General features: G+C 53.3%; 1 protein-coding gene across 1 annotated transcript in view; it reads right to left on the reverse strand.

Annotated features, from left to right (window-relative positions):
* The window catches only part of LOC142908372 (dynein axonemal heavy chain 1-like), a 127,339-nt gene that overhangs the window by 58,683 nt on the left and 49,599 nt on the right, over positions 1-19,057 (reverse strand). The window contains 2 exon segments of the mRNA XM_076058942.1: positions 1,535-1,723; positions 2,945-3,058. Of these exon segments, the coding sequence (XP_075915057.1) occupies positions 1,535-1,723; positions 2,945-3,058 (303 nt within the window).

Below are 19,057 nucleotides of genomic sequence, written 5' to 3' on the forward strand. Positions count from 1 at the left end.
GACCACCACCATCAGCATCACCACCACCATCAGTATCACCACCACCATCAGTATCACCACCACCACCATCAGCATCACCACCACCATCAGTATCACCAGCATCACCACCACCACCATCAGTACCACCACCACCATCAGTATCACCACCACCATCAGTATCACCACCACCATCAGTATCACCACCACCACCATCAGTATCACCACCACCATCAGTATCACCACCACCACTATCAGTATCACCACCACCATCAGTATCACCACCACCATCAGTATCACCACCACCATCAGTATCACCACCACCACCATCAGTATCACCACCACCATCAGTATCACCACCACCATCAGTATCACCACCACCACCATCAGTATCACCACCACCAACATCAGTATCACCACCACCACCATCAGTATCACCACCACCATCAGTATCACCACCACCACCATCAGTATCACCACCATCTCCTCTGGATGACCTCTGGGTGACCCCTCTGGGTGACCCCTCTGAGTGACCCCTCTGGGTGACCCCTCTGAGTGACCCCTCTGAGTTACCTCCTCTGGGTGACCCCTCTGGGTGACCCCTCTGGGATGACCTCCTCTGGGTGACCCCCTCCAAGCCACGCCCTCTCCTAGCCACACCCTCTCCTAGCCACGCCCCCTCCTAGCCATGTCCCCTCCTAGCCACACCCCCTCCTAGCCACGCCCCCTCCTAGCCACACCCTCTCCTAGCCGCGCCCCCTCCTGCCACGCCCCCTCCTAGCCACGCCCCCTCCTAGCCGCGCCCCCTCCTAGCCACACCCCCTCCTAGCCACGTCCCCTCCTAGCCACACCCCTCCTAGCCGCGCCCCCTCCTAGCCACGCCCCTCCTAGCCCCCCTCCTAGCCACACCCCCTCCTAGCCACACCCCCTCCTAGCCACGTCCCCGCCTAGCCACACCCCCTCCTAGCCACGCCCCCTCCTAGCCACGCTCCTCCTAGCCACGTCCCCTCCTAGCCACACCCCCTCATAGCCACACCCCCTCATAGCCACACCCCCTCCTAGCCACACCCCCTCCCAGCCGCGCCCTCCTAGCCACGCCCCCCCTAGCCACACCCCTCCTAGCCACGCCCCTCCTAGCCACACACCCCTCCGAGCCACGCCCTCTCCTAGACACGCCCCCTCCTAGCCACGCCCCGTCCTAGCCACGCCCCCTCCTAGCCACGTCCCCTCCTAGCCACACCCCCTCCTAGCCACACCCCCTCCTAGCCACACCCCCTCCCAGCCGCGCCCTCCTAGCCACGCCCCCCCCTAGCCACACCCCTCCTAGCCACGCCCCTCCTAGCCACACACCCCCTCCGAGCCACGCCCTCTCCTAGGCACGCCCCCTCCTAGCCACGCCCCCTCCTATCCACGCCCCCTCCTAGCCACGTCCCCTCCTAGCCACACCCCCTCCTAGCCACACCCCCTCCTAGCCACATCCCCTCCCAGCCGCGCCCTCCTAGCCACGCCCCCTCCTAGCCACGCCCCCTCCGAGGCAAAGTGGTTAGCTCCTCCTCACCTGGCGAGCCCCTTGAGGAACTTGCCCATGGCCAGGTAGTCGAGTTGGTCGGAGCAGTTGAAGACGACCGTCTGCACCGCCAGCGCCTTGCCCAGGTCCTTGGTGGTCTCCGTCTTGCCGGTGCCCGCCGGCCCGGCGGGGGCACCGCCAAACTTGAGGTGCAGCGCTCCCGTCAGGGTCAGGTAGCACCTGGCGGGGTGACGGTGGTGGTGACGGTGGTGGTGGTGGTGATGGTGGTGACGGTGGTGATGGTAGTGGTGGTGGTGACGGTGGTGGTGACGGTGGTGGTGGTAGTGGTGGTGACGGTGGTGGTGACGGTGGTGGTGGTGGTGACGGTGGTGGTGGTGACGGTGGTGATGGTGACGGTGGTAGTGGTGGTGACGGTGGTGGTGACGGTGGTGGTGGTGACGGTGGTGGTGGTGACGGTGGTGGTGGTGGTGACGGTGGTGGTGGTGACGGTGGTGGTGGTGACGGTGGTGGTGGTGACGGTGGTGGTGGTGGTGACGGTGGTGGTGGTGACGGTGGTGGTGGTGACGGTGGTGGTGGTGACGGTGGTGGTGGTGGTGACGGTGGTGGTGGTGACGGTGGTGGTGGTGACGGTGGTGGTGGTGGTGACGGTGGTGGTGGTGACGGTGGTGGTGGTGACGGTGGTGGTGACGGTGGTGATGGTGGTGGTGGTGACGGTGGTGGTGACGGTGGTGATGGTGGTGGTGACGGTGGTGGTGGTGACGGTGGTGGTGGTGACGGTGGTGGTGACGGTGGTGGTGACGGTGGTGGTGGTGACGGTGGTGGTGGTGACGGTGGTGGTGGTGACGGTGGTGGTGGTGGCGGTGGTGGTGACGGTGGTGAGCGGGTGAGCGAGTGGGTGGGTGGGTGCGTGGATGAGTGAGTGGATGGTTGAGTGAGCGGGTGAGTGAGCGGGTGAGTGCACATGTGAGCTAGTGGGTGGGTGGGTGCGTGGATGAGTGAGCGGGTGAGTGAGCGGGTGAGTGAGCGGGTGAGTGAGTGAGCGGGTGAGTGAGCGGGTGAGCGAGTGGGTGGGTGAGTGCGTGGATGAGTGAGTGGATGAGTGAGTGGATGGTTGAGTGAGCGGGTGAGTGAGCGGGTGAGCGAGTGGGTGGGTGGGTGCGTGGATGAGTGAGTGGATGGTTGAGTGAGCGGGTGAGTGAGCGGGTGAGTGAGCGGGTGGGTGGGTGGGTGCGTGGATGAGTGAGTGGATGGTTGAGTGAGCGGGTGAGTGAGCGGGTGAGTGAGCGGGTGAGTGAGCGGGTGAGTGAGTGAGCGGGTGAGTGAGCGGGTGAGCGAGTGGGTGGGTGGGTGCGTGGATGAGTGAGTGGATGAGTGAGTGGATGGTTGAGTGAGCGAGTGGCTGAGTGGGTGAGGGTGCCACCGCCCGCTGTCCTTGCTCACCGATCGGTGAGCGGGGTGATGACGAGACGTCCAGAATTCCCCAGGTACTCGTAGCCATAGAGGAACTCAGCATTCACTGCACGGACAAACAGATCCTCCTGGGTCCAGTAGTACCTGGGGGTACACACAGCCCATAGACTCACTCAGCTCATAGACTCACTCAGCTCATAGACACACACAGCTCATAGACTCACACAGCCCATAGACACACACAGCCCATAGACTCACTCAGCCCTGAGACTCACACAGCCCATAGACTCACACAGCCCATAGACTCACTCAGCCCATAGACTCACACAGCCCATAGACTCACACAGCCCATAGACTCACACAGCCCATAGACTCACTCAGCTCATAGACACACACAGCTCATAGACTCACACAGCTAATAGACACACACAGCCCATAGACTCACTCAGCTCATAGACACACACAGCCCATAGACTCACACAGCTCATAGACTCACACAGCTAATAGACTCACACAGCCCTGATACTCACACAGCCCATAGACTCACACAGCCCATAGACTCACTCAGCTCATAGACTCACACAGCCCATAGACTCACTAACCCCATAGACTCACACAGCCCATAGACTCACACAGCCCATAGACTCACACACAGACACATAGACACACACAGCCCATAGACTCACACAGCTCATAGACACACACAGCCCATAGACTCACTCAGCTCATAGACACACACAGCCCATAGACTCACACACAGACACATAGACACACACAGCCCATAGACTCACACAGCTCATAGACACACACAGCCCATAGACTCACTCACCCCATAGACTCACACAGCCCATAGACTCTCTCAGCTCATAGACACACACAGCCCATAGACTCACACAGCTCATAGACTCAGACAGCCCACAGACTCACACAGCTCATAGACTCACTCAGCTCATAGACTCACTCAGCCCATAGACTCACACAGAGACCCATAGACTCACACAGAGACCCATAAACTCACACAGAGACCCATAGACTCACACAGCCCATAGACTCACACAGCTCATAGACACACACAGCCCATAGACTCACACAGCCCATAGACTCACTCAGCCCATAGACTCACACAGCCCTGAGACTCACACAGCCCTGAGATTCACACAGCCCATAGACTCACACAGCCCATAGACTCACACAGCTCATAGACACACACAGCCCATAGACTCACACAGCTCATAGACTCACTCAGCTCATAGACTCACACAGCCCATAGACTCACTCAGCCCATAGACTCACTCAGCTCAGAGACACACACAGCCCATAGACTCACACAGCTCATAGACTCACTCAGCTCATAGACTCACACAGCTCATAGATTCACACAGCCCATAGACTCACACAGCTCATAGACACACACAGCCCACAGACTCACACAGCTCATAGACTCACACAGCCCATAGACTCACTCAGCTCATAGACTCACACACAGACACATAGACTCACTCAGCTCATAGACTCACACAGCTCATAGACTCACACAGCCCATAGACTCACACAGCTCATAGACTCACACGGCCCATAGACTCACACAGCTCATAGACTCACACAGCTCATAGACTCACTCAGCTCATAGACTCACTCAGCCCTGAGACTCACACAGCCCACAGACTCACACAGCCCATAGACTCACACAGCCCATAGACTCACACACAGACACATAGACACACACAGCCCATAGACTCACACAGCTCATAGACACACACAGCCCATAGACTCACTCAGCTCATAGACACACACAGCCCATAGACTCACACACAGACACATAGACACACACAGCCCAGAGACTCACACAGCTCATAGACACACACAGCCCATAGACTCACTCACCCCATTGACTCACACAGCCCATAGACTCACTCAGCTCATAGACACACACAGCCCATAGACTCACACAGCTCATAGACTCACACAGCCCATAGACTCACACAGCTCATAGACTCACTCAGCTCATAGACTCACTCAGCCCATAGACTCACACAGCCCACAGACACACACAGCCCATAGACTCACACAGCCCACAGACTCACACAGAGACCCATAGACTCACACAGAGACCCATAAACTCACACAGAGACCCATAAACTCACACAGAGACCCATAGACTCACACAGCCCATAGACTCACACAGCTCATAGACACACACAGCCCATAGACTCACACAGCCCATAGACTCACTCAGCCCATAGACTCACACAGCCCTGAGACTCACACAGCCCTGAGACTCACACAGCCCATAGACTCACACAGCCCATAGACTCACACAGCTCATAGACACACACAGCCCATAGACTCACACAGCTCATAGACTCACTCAGCTCATAGACTCACTCAGCTAATAGACTCACTCAGCTCATAGACTCACTCAGCTCATAGACTCACTCAGCTCATAGACTCACTCAGCTCATAGACTCACACAGCTAATAGACACACACAGCCCATAGACTCACTCAGCCCATAGACTCACTCAGGCCTGAGACTCACACAGCCCATAGACTCACACAGCCCATAGACTCACACAGCCCATAGACTCACTCAGCTCGTAGACTCACACAGCCCATAGACTCACTCAGCTCATAGACTCACACAGCCCATAGACTCACTCAGCTCATAGACTCACTCAGCTCATAGACTCACACAGCCCATAGACTCACACAGCCCATAGACTCACACAGCCCATAGACTCACACAGCCCTGAGACTCACACAGCCCTGAGACTCACACAGCCCATAGACTCACTCAGCCCATAGACTCACTCAGCCCTGAGACTCACACTGCTCATAGACTCACACAGCCCATAGACTCACTCAGCTCATAGACTCACACAGCCCATAGACTCACTCAGCCCAGAGACTCACTCAGCCCATAGACTCACTCAGCCCATAGACTCACACAGCCCATAGACTCACACAGCCCATAGACTCACACAGCCCACAGACACACACAGCCCATAGACTCACTCAGCTCATAGACACACACAGCCCAGAGACTCACACAGCTCATAGACTCACTCAGCCCTGAGACTCACTCAGCTCATAGACACACACAGCCCATAGACTCACTCAGCCCATAGTTTCACACAGCCCATAGACTCACTCAGCTCATAGACACACACAGCCCATAGACTCACTCAGCTCATAGACACACACAGCCCATAGACTCACTCAGCTCATAGACTCACACAGCCCATAGACTCACACAGCTCATAGACTCACACAGCCCATAGACTCACACAGCCCATAGACTCACTCAGCTCATAGACTCACTCAGCTCATAGACTCACTCAGCTAATAGACACACACAGCCCATAGACTCACACAGCCCATAGACTCACACACAGACACATAGACTCACACAGAGACACATAGACTCACACAGCCCATAGACTCACACAGCTCACAGACACACACAGCCCATAGACTCACACAGCCCATAGACTCACTCAGCCCATAGACTCACACAGCCCATAGACTCACACAGCCCATAGACTCACACAGCTCATAGACTCACACAGCCCATAGACTCACACAGCCCATAGACTCACTCAGCTCATAGACGCACACAGCCCTGAGACTCGCACAGCCCATAGACTCACTCAGCCCTGAGACTTACACAGCTCATAGACTCACACAGCCCATAGACTCACTCAGCCCATAGACTCACTCAGCTCGTAGACTCACACAGCCCATAGACTCACTCAGCTCATAGACTCACACAGCCCATAGACTCACTCAGCTCATAGACTCACTCAGCTCATAGACTCACACAGCCCATAGACTCACACAGCCCATAGACTCACACAGCCCATAGACTCACACAGCCCTGAGACTCACACAGCCCTGAGACTCACACAGCCCATAGACTCACTCAGCCCATAGACTCACTCAGCCCTGAGACTCACACTGCTCATAGACTCACACAGCCCATAGACTCACTCAGCTCATAGACTCACACAGCCCATAGACTCACACAGCCCATAGACTCACACAGCCCAGAGACTCACTCAGCCCATAGACTCACTCAGCCCATAGACTCACACAGCCCATAGACTCACACAGCCCATAGACTCACACAGCCCACAGACACACACAGCCCATAGACTCACTCAGCTCATAGACTCACACAGCTCATAGACACACACAGCCCATAGACTCACTCAGCTCATAGACACACACAGCCCATAGACTCACTCAGCCCATAGTTTCACACAGCCCATAGACTCACTCAGCTCATAGACACACACAGCCCATAGACTCACTCAGCTCATAGACACACACAGCCCATAGACTCACTCAGCTCATAGACTCACACAGCCCATAGACTCACACAGCTCATAGACTCACACAGCCCATAGACTCACACAGCCCATAGACTCACTCAGCTCATAGACTCACTCAGCTCATAGACTCACTCAGCTAATAGACACACACAGCCCATAGACTCACACAGCCCATAGACTCACACACAGACACATAGACTCACACAGAGACACATAGACTCACACAGCCCATAGACTCACACAGCTCACAGACACACACAGCCCATAGACTCACACAGCCCATAGACTCACTCAGCCCATAGACTCACACAGCCCATAGACTCACACAGCCCATAGACTCACACAGCTCATAGACTCACACAGCCCATAGACTCACACAGCCCATAGACTCACTCAGCTCATAGACGCACACAGCCCTGAGACTCGCACAGCCCATAGACTCACTCAGCCCTGAGACTTACACAGCTCATAGACTCACACAGCCCATAGACTCACTCAGCCCATAGACTCACACAGCTCATAGACTCACACAGCCCATAGACTCACTCAGCCCATAGACTCACACAGCCCTGAGACTCACACAGCCCTGAGATTCACACAGCCCATAGACTCACTCAGCCCATAGACTCCCACAGCCCATAGACTCCCACAGCCCATAGACTCACTCACCCCATAGACTCACACAGCCCTGAGACTCACTCACCCCAGAGACTCACTCAGACCATAGACTCACACAGCCCATAGACTCACTCAGCTCATAGACTCACACAGCCCATAGACTCACTCAGCTCATAGACTCACTCAGCTCATAGACTCACACAGCCCATAGACTCACACAGCTCATAGACTCACTCAGCTCATAGACTCACACAGCCCATAGACTCACACAGCTCATAGACTCACACAGCCCATAGACACACACAGCTCATAGACTCACACAGAGACCCATAAACTCACACAGAGACACATAGACTCACACAGAGACCCATAGACTCACACAGCCCATAGACTCACTCACCCCATAGACTCACTCAGCCCATAGACTCACACAGCCCATAGACTCACTCACCCATAGACTCACTCACCCCATAGACTCACACAGCCCATAGACTCACTCACCCCATAGACTCACACAGCCCATAGACTCACTCAGCCCATAGACTCACTCACCCATAGACTCACTCAGCCCATAGACTCACACAGCCCATAGACTCACTCAGCCCTGAGACTCACACAGCCCATAGACTTACTCAGCCCATAGACTCACTCAGCCCATAGACTCACTCAGCTCAGAGACACACACAGCCCATAGACTCACACAGCTCATAGACTCACTCAGCTCATAGACTCACACAGCTCATAGATTCACACAGCCCATAGACTCACACAGCTCATAGACACACACAGCCCACAGACTCACACAGCTCATAGACTCACACAGCCCATAGACTCACTCAGCTCATAGACTCACACACAGACACATAGACTCACTCAGCTCATAGACTCACACAGCTCATAGACTCACACAGCCCATAGACTCACACAGCTCATAGACTCACACAGCCCATAGACTCACACAGCTCATAGACTCACACAGCTCATAGACTCACTCAGCTCATAGACTCACTCAGCCCTGAGACTCACACAGCCCACAGACTCACACAGCCCATAGACTCACACAGCCCATAGACTCACACACAGACACATAGACACACACAGCCCATAGACTCACACAGCTCATAGACACACACAGCCCATAGACTCACTCAGCTCATAGACACACACAGCCCATAGACTCACACACAGACACATAGACACACACAGCCCAGAGACTCACACAGCTCATAGACACACACAGCCCATAGACTCACTCACCCCATTGACTCACACAGCCCATAGACTCACTCAGCTCATAGACACACACAGCCCATAGACTCACACAGCTCATAGACTCACACAGCCCATAGACTCACACAGCTCATAGACTCACTCAGCTCATAGACTCACTCAGCCCATAGACTCACACAGCCCACAGACACACACAGCCCATAGACTCACACAGCCCACAGACTCACACAGAGACCCATAGACTCACACAGAGACCCATAAACTCACACAGAGACCCATAAACTCACACAGAGACCCATAGACTCACACAGCCCATAGACTCACACAGCTCATAGACACACACAGCCCATAGACTCACACAGCCCATAGACTCACTCAGCCCATAGACTCACACAGCCCTGAGACTCACACAGCCCTGAGACTCACACAGCCCATAGACTCACACAGCCCATAGACTCACACAGCTCATAGACACACACAGCCCATAGACTCACACAGCTCATAGACTCACTCAGCTCATAGACTCACTCAGCTAATAGACTCACTCAGCTCATAGACTCACTCAGCTCATAGACTCACTCAGCTCATAGACTCACTCAGCTCATAGACTCACACAGCTAATAGACACACACAGCCCATAGACTCACTCAGCCCATAGACTCACTCAGGCCTGAGACTCACACAGCCCATAGACTCACACAGCCCATAGACTCACACAGCCCATAGACTCACTCAGCTCGTAGACTCACACAGCCCATAGACTCACTCAGCTCATAGACTCACACAGCCCATAGACTCACTCAGCTCATAGACTCACTCAGCTCATAGACTCACACAGCCCATAGACTCACACAGCCCATAGACTCACACAGCCCATAGACTCACACAGCCCTGAGACTCACACAGCCCTGAGACTCACACAGCCCATAGACTCACTCAGCCCATAGACTCACTCAGCCCTGAGACTCACACTGCTCATAGACTCACACAGCCCATAGACTCACTCAGCTCATAGACTCACACAGCCCATAGACTCACTCAGCCCAGAGACTCACTCAGCCCATAGACTCACTCAGCCCATAGACTCACACAGCCCATAGACTCACACAGCCCATAGACTCACACAGCCCACAGACACACACAGCCCATAGACTCACTCAGCTCATAGACACACACAGCCCAGAGACTCACACAGCTCATAGACTCACTCAGCCCTGAGACTCACTCAGCTCATAGACACACACAGCCCATAGACTCACTCAGCCCATAGTTTCACACAGCCCATAGACTCACTCAGCTCATAGACACACACAGCCCATAGACTCACTCAGCTCATAGACACACACAGCCCATAGACTCACTCAGCTCATAGACTCACACAGCCCATAGACTCACACAGCTCATAGACTCACACAGCCCATAGACTCACACAGCCCATAGACTCACTCAGCTCATAGACTCACTCAGCTCATAGACTCACTCAGCTAATAGACACACACAGCCCATAGACTCACACAGCCCATAGACTCACACACAGACACATAGACTCACACAGAGACACATAGACTCACACAGCCCATAGACTCACACAGCTCACAGACACACACAGCCCATAGACTCACACAGCCCATAGACTCACTCAGCCCATAGACTCACACAGCCCATAGACTCACACAGCCCATAGACTCACACAGCTCATAGACTCACACAGCCCATAGACTCACACAGCCCATAGACTCACTCAGCTCATAGACGCACACAGCCCTGAGACTCGCACAGCCCATAGACTCACTCAGCCCTGAGACTTACACAGCTCATAGACTCACACAGCCCATAGACTCACTCAGCCCATAGACTCACTCAGCTCGTAGACTCACACAGCCCATAGACTCACTCAGCTCATAGACTCACACAGCCCATAGACTCACTCAGCTCATAGACTCACTCAGCTCATAGACTCACACAGCCCATAGACTCACACAGCCCATAGACTCACACAGCCCATAGACTCACACAGCCCTGAGACTCACACAGCCCTGAGACTCACACAGCCCATAGACTCACTCAGCCCATAGACTCACTCAGCCCTGAGACTCACACTGCTCATAGACTCACACAGCCCATAGACTCACTCAGCTCATAGACTCACACAGCCCATAGACTCACACAGCCCATAGACTCACACAGCCCAGAGACTCACTCAGCCCATAGACTCACTCAGCCCATAGACTCACACAGCCCATAGACTCACACAGCCCATAGACTCACACAGCCCACAGACACACACAGCCCATAGACTCACTCAGCTCATAGACTCACACAGCTCATAGACACACACAGCCCATAGACTCACTCAGCTCATAGACACACACAGCCCATAGACTCACTCAGCCCATAGTTTCACACAGCCCATAGACTCACTCAGCTCATAGACACACACAGCCCATAGACTCACTCAGCTCATAGACACACACAGCCCATAGACTCACTCAGCTCATAGACTCACACAGCCCATAGACTCACACAGCTCATAGACTCACACAGCCCATAGACTCACACAGCCCATAGACTCACTCAGCTCATAGACTCACTCAGCTCATAGACTCACTCAGCTAATAGACACACACAGCCCATAGACTCACACAGCCCATAGACTCACACACAGACACATAGACTCACACAGAGACACATAGACTCACACAGCCCATAGACTCACACAGCTCACAGACACACACAGCCCATAGACTCACACAGCCCATAGACTCACTCAGCCCATAGACTCACACAGCCCATAGACTCACACAGCCCATAGACTCACACAGCTCATAGACTCACACAGCCCATAGACTCACACAGCCCATAGACTCACTCAGCTCATAGACGCACACAGCCCTGAGACTCGCACAGCCCATAGACTCACTCAGCCCTGAGACTTACACAGCTCATAGACTCACACAGCCCATAGACTCACTCAGCCCATAGACTCACACAGCTCATAGACTCACACAGCCCATAGACTCACTCAGCCCATAGACTCACACAGCCCTGAGACTCACACAGCCCTGAGATTCACACAGCCCATAGACTCACTCAGCCCATAGACTCCCACAGCCCATAGACTCCCACAGCCCATAGACTCACTCACCCCATAGACTCACACAGCCCTGAGACTCACTCACCCCAGAGACTCACTCAGACCATAGACTCACACAGCCCATAGACTCACTCAGCTCATAGACTCACACAGCCCATAGACTCACTCAGCTCATAGACTCACTCAGCTCATAGACTCACACAGCCCATAGACTCACACAGCTCATAGACTCACTCAGCTCATAGACTCACACAGCCCATAGACTCACACAGCTCATAGACTCACACAGCCCATAGACTCACACAGCTCATAGACTCACACAGAGACCCATAAACTCACACAGAGACACATAGACTCACACAGAGACCCATAGACTCACACAGCCCATAGACTCACTCACCCCATAGACTCACTCAGCCCATAGACTCACACAGCCCATAGACTCACTCACCCATAGACTCACTCACCCCATAGACTCACACAGCCCATAGACTCACTCACCCCATAGACTCACACAGCCCATAGACTCACTCAGCCCATAGACTCACTCACCCATAGACTCACTCAGCCCATAGACTCACACAGCCCATAGACTCACTCAGCCCTGAGACTCACACAGCCCATAGACTTACTCAGCCCATAGACTCACTCACCCCATAGACTCACACAGCCCATAGACTCACTCAGCCCATAGACTCACTCACCCATAGACTCACTCAGCCCATAGACTCACACAGCCCATAGACTCACTCAGCCCTGAGACTCACACAGCCCATAGACTTACTCAGCCCATAGACTCACACAGAGACCCATAGACTCACACAGCCCATAGACTCACACAGCCCATAGACTCACACAGCCCATAGACTCACTCAGCTCATAGACACACACAGCTCATAGACTCACACAACTAATAGACTCACTCACCCCATAGACTCACACAGCCCATAGACTCACTCAGCCCTGAGACTCACACAGCCCATAGACTCACTCACCCATAGACTCACTCAGCTCATAGACTCACTCAGCCCATAGACTCACTCACCCCATAGACTCACTCACCCCATAGACTCACTCCGCCCATAGACTCACACAGAGACCCATAGACTCACTCAGCCCTGAGACTCACACAGCCCATAGACTCACTCACCCATAGACTCACTCAGCTCATAGACTCACTCAGCCCATAGACTCACTCACCCCATAGACTCACACAGCCCATAGACTCACTCCGCCCATAGACTCACACAGAGACCCATAGACTCACTCAGCCCATAGACTCACACAGTCCATAGACTCACTCAGCCCTGAGACTCACACAGCCCATAGACTCACACAGCCCATAGACTCACTCAGCTCATAGACTCACTCAGCTCATAGACTCACACAGCCCATAGACTCACACAGCCCATAGACTCACACAGCCCATAGACTCACACAGCCCTGAGACTCACACAGCCCTGAGACTCACACAGCCCATAGACTCACTCAGCCCATAGACTCACTCAGCCCTGAGACTCACACTGCTCATAGACTCACACAGCCCATAGACTCACTCAGCTCATAGACTCACACAGCCCATAGACTCACTCAGCCCAGAGACTCACTCAGCCCATAGACTCACTCAGCCCATAGACTCACACAGCCCATAGACTCACACAGCCCATAGACTCACACAGCCCACAGACACACACAGCCCATAGACTCACTCAGCTCATAGACACACACAGCCCATAGACTCACTCAGCCCATAGTTTCACACAGCCCATAGACTCACTCAGCTCATAGACACACACAGCCCATAGACTCACTCAGCTCATAGACACACACAGCCCATAGACTCACTCAGCTCATAGACTCACACAGCCCATAGACTCACACAGCTCATAGACTCACACAGCCCATAGACTCACACAGCCCATAGACTCACTCAGCTCATAGACTCACTCAGCTCATAGACTCACTCAGCTAATAGACACACACAGCCCATAGACTCACACAGCCCATAGACTCACACACAGACACATAGACTCACACAGAGACACATAGACTCACACAGCCCATAGACTCACACAGCTCACAGACACACACAGCCCATAGACTCACTCAGCCCATAGACTCACACAGCCCTGAGACTCACACAGCCCTGAGATTCACACAGCCCATAGACTCACTCAGCCCATAGACTCCCACAGCCCATAGACTCCCACAGCCCATAGACTCACTCACCCCATAGACTCACACAGCCCTGAGACTCACTCACCCCAGAGACTCACTCAGACCATAGACTCACACAGCCCATAGACTCACTCAGCTCATAGACTCACACAGCCCATAGACTCACTCAGCTCATAGACTCACACAGCCCATAGACTCACACAGCTCATAGACTCACTCAGCTCATAGACTCACACAGCCCATAGACTCACACAGCTCATAGACTCACACAGCCCATAGACTCACACAGCTCATAGACTCACACAGAGACCCATAAACTCACACAGAGACACATAGACTCACACAGAGACCCATAGACTCACACAGCCCATAGACTCACTCACCCCATAGACTCACTCAGCCCATAGACTCACACAGCCCATAGACTCACTCACCCATAGACTCACTCACCCATAGACTCACTCACCCATAGACTCACTCAGCCCATAGACTCACACAGCCCATAGACTTACTCAGCCCATAGACTCACACAGAGACCCATAAACTCACACAGAGACACATAGACTCACACAGAGACCCATAGACTCACACAGCCCATAGACTCACTCACCCCATAGACTCACTCAGCCCATAGACTCACACAGCCCATAGACTCACTCACCCATAGACTCACTCACCCATAGACTCACTCAGCCCATAGACTCTCTCACCCCATAGACTCACTCACCCCATAGACTCACACAGCCCATAGACTCACTCAGCCCTGAGACTCACACAGCCCATAGACTCACTCACCCATAGACTCACTCAGCTCATAGACTCACTCAGCCCATAGACTCACTCACCCCATAGACTCACTCACCCCATAGACTCACTCCGCCCATAGACTCACACAGAGACCCATAGACTCACTCAGCCCATAGACTCACACAGTCCATAGACTCACTCAGCCCTGAGACTCACACAGCCCATAGACTCACACAGCCCATAGACTCACACACAGACACATAGACTCACACAGAGACACATAGACTCACTCAGACCATAGACTCACACAGAGACCCATAGACTCAAACAGAGACCCATAGACTCACACAGAGACCCATAGACTCACACAAAGACACATAGACTCACTAACCCCATAGACTCACTCAGCCCATAGACTCACACAGCCCATAGACTCACACAGCCCATAGACTCACACAGACACCCATAGACTCACACAGAGACCCATAGACTCACACAGAGACCCATAGACTCACACAGCCCATAGACTCACACAGACACCCATAGACTCACACAGACACCCATAGACTCGCACAGCCCATAGACTCACACAGAGACCCATATACTCACACAGAGACCCATAGACTCACACACAGACTCACACTGAGACCCATAGACTCACACAGAGACCCATAGACTCACACACAGACTCACACAGAGACCCATAGACTCACACAGAGACCCATAGACTCACACAGTCCAGAGACTCACACAGAGACCCATAGACTCACACAGACACCCATAGACTCACACAGCCCATAGACTCACACAGCCCATAGACTCACACAGACACCCATAGACTCACACAGACACCCATAGACTCACACAGCCCATAGACTCACACAGATACCCATAGACTCACACAGCCCATAGACTCACACAGAGACCCAAAGACTCACACACAGACTCACACAGACACCCATAGACTCACACAGAGACCCATAGACTCACACAGCCCATAGACTCACACAGCCCATAGACTCACACAAAGACACATAGACTCACATAGACACCCATAGACTCACACAGCCCATAGACTCACACAGACACCCATAGACTCACACAGACACCCATAGACTCACACAGACACCCATAGACTCACACAGCCCTGAGACTCACACAGAGACCCACAGTCTCACACAGACACCCATAGACTCACACAGACACCCTTAGACACACACATCCCTGAGACTCACACAGCCCATAGACTCACACAGCTCATAGACTCACACAGCCCATAGACTCACACAGCTCATAGACTCACACAGAGACCCATAAACTCACACAGAGACACATAGACTCACACAGAGACCCATAGACTCACACAGCCCATAGACTCACTCACCCCATAGACTCACTCAGCCCATAGACTCACACAGCCCATAGACTCACTCACCCATAGACTCACTCACCCCATAGACTCACACAGCCCATAGACTCACTCACCCCATAGACTCACACAGCCCATAGGCTCACTCAGCCCATAGACTCACTCACCCATAGACTCACTCACCCCATAGACTCACTCAGCCCATAGACTCACACAGCCCATAGACTCACTCAACCCTGAGACTCACACAGCCCATAGACTTACTCAGCCCATAGACTCACACAGAGACCCATAGACTCACACAGCTCATAGACTCACTCAGCTCATAGACACACACAGCCCATAGACTCACACAGCTCATAGACTCACACAGCCCATAGACTCACACAGCTCATAGACTCACTCAGCTCATAGACTCACACAGACCATAGACTCACACAGCTCATAGACTCACACAGAGACCCATAGACTCACACAGCCCATAGACTCACTCACCCCATAGACTCACTCAGCCCTGAGACTCACTCAGCCCATAGACTCACACAGAGACCCATAGACTCACTCACCCAATAGACTCACTCAGCCCTGAGACTCACACAGGCCATAGACTCACACAGCCCATAGACTCACTCAGCCCTGAGACTCACACAGCCCATAGACTCACACAGCCCATAGACTCACACACAGACACATAGACTCACACAGAGACACAGACTCACACAGACACCCATAGACTCACACAGCCAATAGACTCACACAGAGACCCATAGACTCACACACAGACTCACACAGAGACCCATAGACTCACACAGAGACCCATAGACTCACACAGCCCTGAGACTCACACAGAGACCCATAGACTCACTCAGCCCATAGACTCACTCACCCCATAGACTCACACAGCCCATAGACTCACTCACCCCATAGACTCACACAGTTCATAGACTCACTCAGCCCATAGACTCACACAGAGACCCATAGACTCACTCACCCCATAGACTCACACAGCCCATAGACTCACTCAGCTCATAGACTCACACAGCCCATAGACTCACACAGCCCATAGACTCACACAGCTCATAGACTCACACAGCCCATAGACTCACACAGCCCATAGACTCACTCAGCCCATAGACTCACACAGAGACCCATAGACTCACTCACCCCATAGACTCACTCAGCCCATAGACTCACACAGAGACCCATAGACTCACACAGCCCATAGACTCACTCAGCCCTGAGACTCACACAGCCCATAGACTCACACAGAGACCCATAGACTCACACATCCCATAGACTCACACAGCCCATAGACTCACACAAAGACACATAGACTCACATAGACACCCATAGACTCACACAGCCCATAGACTCACACAGACACCCATAGACTCACACAGACACCCATAGACTCACACAGCCCATAGACTCACACAGAGACCCATAGACTCACACAGAGACCCATAGACTCACACACAGACTCACACAGAGACCCATAGACTCACACAGACACCCATAGACTCACACAGCCCATAGACTCACACATACACCCATAGACTCACACAGAGACCCATAGACTCACACAGACACCCATAGACTCACACAGCCCATAGACTCACACAGACACCCATAGACTCACACAGACACCCATAGACTCACACAGAGACCCATCGACTCACACAGCCCATAGACTCACACAGAGACCCATAGACTCACACAGAGACCCATAGACTCACACACAGACTCACACAGATACCCATAGACTCACACAGAGACACATAGACTCACACAGACACCAATAGACTCACACAGCCCATAGACTCACACAGACACTCATAGACTCACTCAGACACCCATAGACTCACACAGCCCATAGACTCACACAGAGACCCATAGACTCACACAGACACCCATAGACTCACACAGCCCATAGACTCACACAGAGACACAGACTCACACAGACACCCATAGACTCACATAGACTCACACACAGACTCACACAGAGACCCATAGACGCACACAGACACCCATAGACTCACACAGCCCATAGACTCACACAGAGACCCATAGACTCACACACAGACTCACACAGAGACCCATAGACTCACACAGACACCCATAGACTCACACAGACACCCATAGACTCACACAGAGACCCATAGACTCACACACAGACTCACACAGACACCCATAGACTCACACAGAGACCCATAGACTCACACAGCCCATAGACTCACACAGAGACCCATAGACTCACACACAGACTCACACAGAGACCCATAGACTCACACAGACACCAATAGACTCACACAGCGCATAGACTCACACAGAGACCCATAGACTCACACACAGACTCACACAGAGACCCATAGACTCACACAGACACCCATAGACTCACACAGAGACCCATAGACTCACACAGCCCATAGACTCACACAGAGACCCATAGACTCACACACAGACTCACACAGAGACCCATAGACTCACACAGACACCAATAGACTCACACAGCGCATAGACTCACACAGACACCCATAGACTCACACAGCCCATATACTCACACAGAGACCCATA

The sequence above is a fragment of the Petromyzon marinus genome (assembly GCF_048934315.1).
Source record: "Petromyzon marinus isolate PM22_M1 ecotype Great Lakes invasive population chromosome 80 unlocalized genomic scaffold, UKy_Petmar_22M1.pri1.0 chr80_unloc.4, whole genome shotgun sequence".
NCBI lineage: Eukaryota > Metazoa > Chordata > Hyperoartia > Petromyzontiformes > Petromyzontidae > Petromyzon > Petromyzon marinus.